The sequence below is a fragment of the Aedes aegypti genome, chromosome 2 (genome assembly GCF_002204515.2).
Source record: "Aedes aegypti strain LVP_AGWG chromosome 2, AaegL5.0 Primary Assembly, whole genome shotgun sequence".
NCBI lineage: Eukaryota > Metazoa > Arthropoda > Insecta > Diptera > Culicidae > Aedes > Aedes aegypti.
Genome location: NC_035108.1, coordinates 90,718,913 through 90,729,299, shown reverse-complemented (window position 1 = coordinate 90,729,299; position 10,387 = coordinate 90,718,913). Strand labels below are relative to the sequence as shown.

The following is a 10,387-nucleotide window of genomic DNA, read 5'->3' as shown; positions in this document are numbered from 1 at the left end:
TAACGAGAATGCAAAACGGTTTTCGATCGAAAGAGCATTCGAACGTAAACAAGAATAGGGGTGACTGTTTTGTACAACAAGACCACTAGAAGCTGCTGGTACAGTGATCCTCAGCCCTGTTTTTTTTGGAGTATACAGCTCTGCCCATAACTGCATAACAGTCACATTCGACATTTTTGGCAAATTGGAGTTAAAACCATGGTGAGTCATCAAATGATAAATACTTTTGATCAACTTACTGAAATCTGTGAGATTGTTTAAGAAATTTCGAAAAAAATACCAAGTTGTTTTGTCACATTGTCAATTGTAACCGCATAACAGTCACATTGAGATTATACATGAGTCTCATAATGCAGTAGCAACGAAATTTCCATCAGAATTATTTTCTGACTATTCACCCAATATGCGATATGAGTTGTACAAAATTTCAGCCTCAAATAAGCTCTTTTTAATTCTCAATGATTTTTTGAAATTTTAGTTTCCTCCCATACTGCAGTAAAATGCAAACTTGGTATCCCATTTATTCAATGCCTACTTTTGTCGAATGTTACAAATATGCAGTTATGGGCAGCAGCTCCCGGAAGAAAAATTTGCGAAACTTATCAGATTTAAGTAAAATGTCATCATGAAAATATACTGGACCAACCGGGAAGTGAAACCAGACACTTATCCAGCTTTGCCTCCGTATAAATTACAAATAACGTTCCGACATAATCGGCGTAATAAAAATCAGCAGCAGTTTGAATTACTTTTTTTTATTTAAACAAATACTTTCTGTTAATTTATAAATTTTGCTTCTTGTTTCCATCTTGATTTTCCGTTCGTGTCGAGTGGCCGACATTTTGGGTTGATTTTTACTCATTTTTTAAAATGTTTTACTATTTTTTTGTATCTCTCTGGATCGTGTGGGTGTGGTTGTAGTTTTTTTTCATATCGCTTCAATTATTCACCACCTTAGAGCGAAACCGGACCCGAGTGTTTGTGTTTGTATATTATAGCACTGTTTTCTGGTCATTATATACTTTTTGCCATTCACACTGTGTTGCTCATTGGGTATTTTTTGTTGTTCCTTATACTCAGTTTGTCTTGTAATAGGGTAAATTAGCAGAAGATAAATTGAAAGACTTCTATAGGCGACAAGACTGAGAATCGGTTTGCTATTTACCGGACGATAGTAACAGAAACGTATTCTGACAGAAAGCGCTAAAAAGCAGAGGAAGATGAATAGATTGTTGAATAACCTCAGAGAATTCTTGTTATACGAACAATGCACGAGTACTTAATAAGTTAACATTCAACAAACGATGGTCAATACCGTTTTTTACATTGTATTCTGCACGAACTGCTCATAGCGCTGCTTTCGAATCTGAGTAATGTTCCTGCACAGCCGACAGAATATTAATAGTGAAACTTGCGCCCATCTATTGACTTGTTTGATTTTTGGCTATTTCTGCTAGAAACGACACAAGGGGATTTTATAATAGAAAAAAAAAACTCATCAAGGTACTGTTTGCGTAAATTTAGTCAAAACTGTACATTTCTTCACTTCCCGATTTCTTCAATCATATCAGTTTGTTTAGAATAATATTCCGCTTTCTTTTGCGTTCTCTGCGTGTCCCTACAAACTGTGTGGGTGCGTAAAAATCGCACCCAGTCACAGGCGTGTTCCTGTATAAACTTTTTGTCTCAACCGGAGTGGTGCATGACTCCCTTCTCTCTCTTTCTTTTTGATCCATGTGTGACCATTCACTGTCTGACTGTGAACTTGCTTTAAGAGTTACTGCTTTTGTGGGGGAGGTGTGAGTGCTGCGTGTAAGATTTTCTGTTCTATTTTGCTACCGGTTTAGGATTTACTGTAAATTTGTGTTGTTTTGGGGGATTCATTTATACTTGGTTTTCCTTGCGGAGAGTTTATAATATTTTGTATCCTTACAGTCAAAACTTATCCTTACCATTATCAATAATTAAAGTAAAAGGGGATGTTCTTTTTTTATTGGGAAAGGGACACGGCTTAACCGTCATTGCCCTCGAGTTTTCGCTTCTTTCCCCTGGCTTCAGATTCTTCTCCAGCTGGAATAAAAAAGGCACCATTTAAAACATTTTAGGTTTTAGGACAGCTGACATTCTGAAATTACCTTCACTGTCTGATCCGGCGTTCTCTGCTGCGACTTCACCCTCGCCCTCACCTTCACCTTCACCCTCGCCATCATCTTCATCTTCGTCGGTGGGATCGTCAAAGTCTTCGTCGTCTTCGCCGTCCTCCTCGTTCCAATCTGATCCGTCCTCTTCGAGATTTTCATTGTACACCTGAAAGTTAGACAAATTCGGATTAGAAATCAATGTCATAATAGTATAGTTTGTCAATTATTGTACACTCGATAATCCTTAGAAAGCAATAAATACAAAGCTTAATGTCAATGTTGAACACTAGCTTCAATTGGGGTATCTGTGGCCCGCTAAATCTGGAAAACAATTCCTTTGGAGACCTTTAATTTGACGTCACTTCTATAATTAAGTAACCAAACAAAAAGTATATGGTTTAACAAAGTGGTTCCCAACCTTTTTCAATCTGCGACCTCCTTTGAAGTCAGTCCTACAAACATCTCGCGGACCCCTAAAAATTAATGTTTTGTAATTTGCAACGGAACTCTAGTCCCATCCTTGTTTCGCTTTTAGTTTAGTCCCAGAAAAAAATTAGAAAAATAGGGCTTTGTACTAGCAGCAAAACCGTATCAAGCTAGCAAATGTGTTTAGTAAACAGCATTCAGTCCTTGTTGAGTAAATGCTCTTGATTGTTATCCTGGCTTCAAGTGTAGTCTCGGGACTGGCAAACTCCGAGCCTTTAACCACCTGCACGGTAAAATAGATTCAATTTCAGAAACTGTTGCCAGTAACAAGGACTTTGTACTGCAAATCCTTGGATTACCAGAACATATTACCCTAGCCCGACAAAGAAGATGAGATTAGGGTTCAAATTGGTAGATCTTACCCCATAACGCACCACGAAAAGGCGATCTACCCGCAATACGGGTAGAAAAATCACCTTAAAAGTGTTTCAGGTCAAAACAATCATGACAATTGCCATTATAAGTTGATAATTATTTGTATAAATTTATATCTCCGAATAGATATCGATTGGAAATCAAGTTTCGACATTTAACTATCAATAACAAGAACTCAATCATTTTTGGAATATAAATAAGTTTATTTCGAACAAAAACAAATGAATTATGTAAAGTATATAGGGCGTTGCACACCTATAGGCGTTAAACGTTATATGGAAATTTATGACTTTGATCACAAAAAGGTCCCAATTTGTAAGACTACTTTTCGCAAAGAGATTCGAGACTGAAATAATGTTCTCCTATAATAAGGCTATCAACAATTTGAGACGAACTCATTATAACTTCATCAAATAGTGATCGTAGAACAGATTGAAAGCGTTTCAAAAATGCTAAAATTGCATAAATTTTTAATGTTCGAATATAAAGCCTAAAATGCTATCGATTTAGGGGGGCCTGTAGCCTTGAGGTTACGCTTTCGCTTCATAAGCGGAAGGTCATGGATTCGATTCCCAGCCCCTCCACAAAAACCCCGTCCAGCCACCAGAAGACGCTTCACGGAGGACTGTGCTTTTGGAGCATATCCTTCCTCCGTCAGTATCAGATGGTGACTGAGACAAACTGACCCTCTTCGCAGGCAGCTAGCCTCACTAACAGCAGAGCTCTCTCCTACCTGCTCGGTGTGAGAGTAAAAGAGTAGAAGAGAGTGAAAGAAGAAAATATAGATAAGCTAAAAATAGATCTGTATCGGTAAAGAAGATACAGATCAACTGATTCCGGCACAGTAGTGGCCACAAGCACAGAGTGCCTTAAAAAAAAATGCTCTCGATTCGAACGAAACGTTCATGAAGTGTCGTACTAATACTCTTAACTCTTGTATTCTTTTCGCTTAACTGATTAACAGAATTTATGTTATTTCGTTTAGTATGTTTAAAGTTACGAGCATTATCAGAGATACCCCGTCTTACGGTACTACTATTCTTATGGTCCCGGTTATGACTGTACCACTGCAGTACCTTCCTTTTCAAATTATGCCAAACGTCCTTTATGCCAAACAATGTTTATACCAAATAACTATTAGGGGGAAGTCCTCTATGGCCGGACAGCCTCTATGCCCGGACAGTTTGAATTTTCCGAATAATGATATTAAGATTTTAGTATTCCAGGAATAGCGTTAGCGTAGTTACGGTATACTTCGTAGATTGGATACTAGCAACATTCATGTTTCTTTTTAATAATCTCATCCTGACTACTTTCAAGAACAAGGCAGGGGAGTATACCTTGTTCAAATCATAAACAAGAATACTAAAGGCATGAATATCGCTATTCCCGGCCACGCCCATCTTTACCGTAACTTGGGATAGGGGAAGGAAATGTTGATGTAGCACTTACTTAATGAGAGGCCACCGACTCAGCGACACCCTCATAAGTGCTACGGAGTTGGAGGTTGGGGAAGGTATATTGTCAGGATTCGCCTAGAAAGCTGGCGATAGACCATAAATATTTGTTGTTTAAGCGTTTTCAAATTAATCTTTTGAATGCCGGCAATCAAAAGGGAAAACAATAGCTTATTTATAGTATAAATAGTATTTCGCGAAATGCTTGTCGATTGTGCAGTAATATTTTTGCTCAATAACCAGTAAAAAGCAAAACCGATCCCTCCAGGGTCATCGGATTGTATAAAATAACGATACGCGTAAAAAAAATCACGCCTATTGAAAAACTGTACTGTGCCCATTGAAAAACTGTACTGGGTGGTACTGTATTTTTAGATAATCGAAAAACAAAAGGAAGCGCGTTCGAACTAAACACCCTAGGATAACACAGTCGGTTTTTCTGCTCAAAATTATACGAAAAGCAGAATCGATCCCTCCAGGGTCATCGAACGGTTAAAAAGCATCCACAACCGATTGTTAGTTGCGTAACACCCGCCCGGACAGAATGCGCAATCTGAACATAATTATCAAACTCCGAAAATAACATTTTCCGTTCAAGAAACGATCAGAAGTTCCACGACGCGGACAAAAACAATCCGGAAGGCTCACAAAAGAAAAAGTATACTGGAACAAACTCACCGGATTGATTCTCTAAATTTATGTGCTGCCTGTCACTTCCGGATGGTTCGGTGAACTTAGGGCAGCCAAAGACCAACAGTACTGAGGACACAAATCAAACAAATCACTTTTTCATTTTTCACTTTTCACTATTCCATTTCTGAATGTAAAAACTGTCCTGCTTGGGCTTCACGAAGCACTACCCAGCAAGACGCTCCAAAACAGGAAAAAAAAATCTCCGATGACAAAAACATGCGCGAAACCGTGAGCCAAATCTATCGGACGACGCAAAACCGAACTGTCCTGCTTGGGCTTCACGAAGCACTACCCAGCAAGACGCTCCAAAACAGGAAAAAAACAAAAAAAAAAAATCTCCGGCGACGAAAACATGCGCGAAACCGTGAGCTAAATCTATCGGACGACGCAAAACCGATCTGTCCTGCTTGGGCTTTACGAAGCACTACCCAGCAAGACGCTCCAAAACAGGAAAAAAACAAAAAAAAAAAATCTCCGGCGACGAAAACACACGCGAAACCGTGAGCCAAATCTATCGGACCTAAGATTTTAGTATTCCAGGAATACACCAAAACACATTTTTGCAGTGTATACAAACTATGACGTTTTCATGTCCAAACGTAATCAAACAGTAGCTGTTAAAAGTTAACTCCCGATATACTCCCGTGCCGATAAGGGGAATGCTGTAGTGATTATGAATCGGGGCGATTATTATACTCGCGTGTGTAATATGATTAGCTCCGGTCCGTGTGAAGAATGTAAATTCAAAAACGGTAGACCGAAGGACCCCTCAACAAAATGATTGAGGAAGCAAATCAGGTTTGTCAGCAGATATCGAATTGGATGGGCGAAGATTAACTGTTTAACGATAAACTTACGACGATCGACGCGCCACCATACTTCATATAACGGAGTGTATTAGAACTAACTTGGAGGTGATGATTTGGAGGTTAAAATCCCCTCCAAACACTAGCGATTTTGCGGTGGGATGTTGACGTTTGATGATGAATAGGCTGGAAAGAAAGTGCAATGTTCCAAATCCGACGGTGGCTGCCTTGTATTGCCTACCCAAGATTCATAAAAATCCGATCAGCATGCGCCCCATTTCGTCAAATATCCGCACCCCTACTGAAAAAATGGCAGCATGGTTAGTGGAAGAAATGAAAAAATATCCCGTGAAACACGGGAAAAGTGTAAAAAATTCAATTGATTTGACGGAGCAGCTGAAAGGATTCGAGTTACGTAGAGGTGAGATTTTAGTGTCATTTGATGTGGCAGCCTTGTTCCCGAGCGTACCAGTCGCTGAAGCTCTGCAAAGCCTGCGTCGACATTTGGAACGAAGCAGAGCACCGCTTAATCACATGGAGGCTTACATCTCTGTTGCGCAGGTCTGTATGAATCAAAACTTCTTCGCCTTCAGGGGAAAATTCTACAGACAAACGTTCGGCCTTAGCATGGGCAGCAAACTTTCACCTCTGTTGGCAGATGTTTTTATGAGCGATTTTGAGAACAAAGCTCAAAAACATAAACTCTTCCCCCGAGAGTTGGGACGTTATGTAGATGACGTGTTTGCCCCTGTGAAAGAACGCTCCTTGACCAAACATTAACCATGCTAAACTCACAACATGAAACCATAAAGTTTACAGTCGAGAAAGAGCAAGATGGGAAATTGCCCTTCCTCGATCTAATGATCAGCAGGAAAGATGACAACACGCTGAGTTTTGGAATTTTTCGAAAACCCACTTCCACCGATCGGTATATTACATCCGATTCAAGCCATTCGGGTGCCCAGAAACAAGCGGCTTTCCACTCCATGGCACACCGACTCTACAATGTGCCTATGGATAATGAAGAATTCGAGGAGGAACGAGCTCGAATCTACACCGCTGCCGAAGTAAATGGTTACGAAAGGAAGTTTGTGGACAAAATCTTCCAGAAACACAAACTCATAAAACAACGCCAACATGTTACAACATTAGAACCAATTAAAGAAGAAACGAGAAGAGTCAGTCTGCCATTTTACGCTAAAGTAATTAATCCCATTAAAACATCATCGCAACGACAAGGTATACAAGTTGTACATAAAAGTGACAACACGCTTCGAGACCTTCTATGCAACCTGAAGGACAAAGTTCCTCCCGACGATCAGTCGGGTATCTACCAGATTCCATGCCAGGACTGCTCTGCGGTCTATATAGGACAAACCCGGCGTAAGATAAAAATAAGATTAAGAGAACACAGGAATGCTGTGGTTTCCAATAGGACAAATGAATCCAGCGTAGCGGTTCATGCATCAAACTGTAACCATAGCATAAACTGGCAAGGTGCGAAGTTAATAAAATCAGTAAGGAAAGTTTCGCACCTAAATGCATGGGAGTCCATGTTCATCAATAAGTCCGAAGAGCCATTGATGAATGAAGACGACCCTCCGATCACGTCGTACCTCTTCAACATAGCAGACATCACAATACATTAAAGCATCTCTTCGTTTTTGACGTATACGATCAACGTACGAAATCATCGCAGTCAGTCGGACATTGTCCTGTAGATGGGCTACATCGTGCCCGAAACCGGTTGTAAGAACGATAAGTGTTATGTCTTGTCTCGCGTCGCGTCTTGTATGTGTCGTTTAGTTCTTACGTTAGCACACACCACAAAATGAGTTAAAGTTTCACTCTGATACGATCTACCAAAAAAAGTAAAACGATAAAATTTCATACAAGTGTAGCCACATATGTTTCTTATAATGTAAGCTGAATTGTCTCGATACGTTGACTTCAGTAAGTTCTGCATCAATCACAATGAAAAATTTATTAGAAAATGTAGAATTTCGAAGAAAAGCAACCTTTTTTGCAGAGGCGTCGCGTCCACATGTGCAACATGTGCACTGCACAGGTGGGAGCTCGTTCATCCTAGCCAGCTACAATATGTACTAATTTTAAAGTACAATTCGATAATTTTCTTAATAAAATTAAATTTATTTCTTTTCAATTATCTCTCATTGATAGCTGGCAACGGAATTTTCATCTAGCAAAATATCTGTTGTTAAATTTTTGCTATGCAAATTAAATGAAAATGCTGTTTCGTGCGACGCACGATCTGGGACCTATTTTTTTCTTCGCGCTCATCGCGCCGCATGCTACGCAACACTTTGTTCCACGCTACACTTCGTTGCTGTGACGTTGAAAACCAACGCGTGCACTCTCAACGGGAAACGCGTTGCCTTGTATCGTACACGCAGTTTTGTCTATGTGGTAGAAAACATTTTGAACTGCAAATGCGAGTGTGTAAGTAGCGAAAGCGTAAACTCTGGCCGGTGCACAGTCTTGCTATAGGCCAGGAGAAGTGGATGAACTTGTCATTCATTTTTCTGTCAATTCTCATACAAAATCTACTTTTTCTCTGACATAAATTCACTCTAGGTGAACTACTTCCCCTTGCCTATGCTACATCAATCAACTCGATCAGTGCAAGCGTGCGGATGAGAGAGATAAGAGAAAAATCAATCTACGGGAGAGATATATTTCGCTTGCTCTTTTTTTACCCTACACACTTAAAATAAATCGCAGTATCCTGTGAAATAAATCACCGAAATTGAACTGTAAACAGTAAAAATACAGATTTTCCTGTGAAATATACTATTCTACCGACAAAATCCGTGAAATCAGCTATTTTACCGGAGAAAATCGGTGAAATCTACTATTTTACCGGAAAAAATCCGTGAAACAAACCATTTTACTGTAACCCTGTGAAATACTAACGAACAGTTCGGTAAAAGCATTATTTTCACCGAACTTCTGTGAAATCGTGTGACAGCCGCTCTGGCAGGCATGAGCTTCCATTTGTTTCAGTTTTTGCACACCACTTACAAGCAGTGTAAGCTGGCTTAGTGGTAGCAAGCCTGCTTCCTGATCGGCAGGTCGGGAGTTCGATTCCCTGTTGAACCATTTTCTTGTTTTTCTTTATGATTGTGTTCAACGATTTTACAGATTATTCGGTTCTTTTTCACCGAACCTTCAGCTGTTGAGATTACGGTGAAATTTCACCGTAATCCGTAAATTTTTTTAAGTGTGTAGCGCCTTCAACATTACCACGCTTGGTCAGGTGCGATTTTTCCGATTTTTCAGGCGGCTGTCGGTAGGAAGTTTTTTCATGCTTAGCACTGAGTATTTGCGCTGCTATTTTCTGTACAATACTGGTTAAAAACCTCGCTTTTAACATACAGTATTAGCGCGGTGGTACTTACAAGCGATAGTCAATCAGATGACAACCTGAAAATTAACTCAAGAGCGGTTGTACCATCATCGCCAGCATCTTGACGCTTGTGGTGTGTTTTAAAAGCGAGCATGTTTCACGATGCGTGCACTCAGTACACGATGATACCTATCTTTTAATTCTATGTAAAGATATGTAAGCTATGATTACAGCAATATTATATATATTAGCTAGAATCCAGTGCATTATAAATTGTCACTGCTGACCCGCATACCTAAAATTATTTTCATACTCAATTTAACAATAATGATGACTAATCGTTAAAATTTAAAAATTGTTTGTTGGGTTGATAAATTAAACTAAACAACTCGATTAGTCTTAAATATTTTGAATCAACTGAAAGATCAAAAGAAAATTGTATTTGAAAACGACGGTTAGTAACCACTGGTTTATTAACTTAAAAAAAATTGTTTGAACCCAAGGTACCTAATAATGACAAACATAAAATGACACTAAAATATAAGTCCACAGGTTGATAATTAGACCACGCGACGCCTCTGCTTTTTTGTAAACCATTACAAGTCCTATATGGCCGGACACCTCTTGTCCTCTATGACCGGACAGTGAAAATGTTAACCTAATAACTGGGATCTAATTTATAATTCGCTTTTTTATAAATGTAGGGTACAAAAAACAAACAGCAACAAAAATAAAGTATGAACAACAAAACTTTGGTCCTTGGAGGCCTTATGAAATGCTGTAAACATGATGCTTTTAAGGCAAACGAGCGCACGAGAAGCAGCCACAAGATATGATGTACAGTCATCTCTCCATAATTCGATAATGAAGGGACCATCGAGTTAAGGAGATATCGTGTTACAGAATACTAAAACAGTGCAAATATGCCACGAATACAAATTTTACTATGGTTCTCTAAGGGCCCATTCACAAATTTCATAACGCTGAAGCGGGTGGGTGGGTGTCCTCGTGCTGTTACGGCTCATACAAAATTTGTAAAACATTCATACAAAAAGCGTTACA

The 10,387-nt window shown here is 39.3% G+C and overlaps 1 protein-coding gene across 2 annotated transcripts in view; it reads right to left on the bottom strand.

The window, feature by feature from the left end:
* Nucleotides 1-749: 749 nt before the first annotated feature.
* Nucleotides 750-10,387, bottom strand: part of LOC5571484 (acidic leucine-rich nuclear phosphoprotein 32 family member A) — a 32,439-nt gene continuing 22,801 nt past the window's right edge. For both annotated transcript variants that reach the window (XM_021841491.1, XM_001659688.2), the window contains 2 exons: nucleotides 2,136-2,307; nucleotides 750-2,070 (listed from right to left, as the gene is read on the bottom strand). In XM_021841491.1, coding sequence (XP_021697183.1) covers nucleotides 2,012-2,070; nucleotides 2,136-2,307 — 231 coding nt within the window. In that variant the 3' untranslated portion in view covers nucleotides 750-2,011. The remainder of the gene's footprint in view (nucleotides 2,071-2,135; nucleotides 2,308-10,387) is intronic.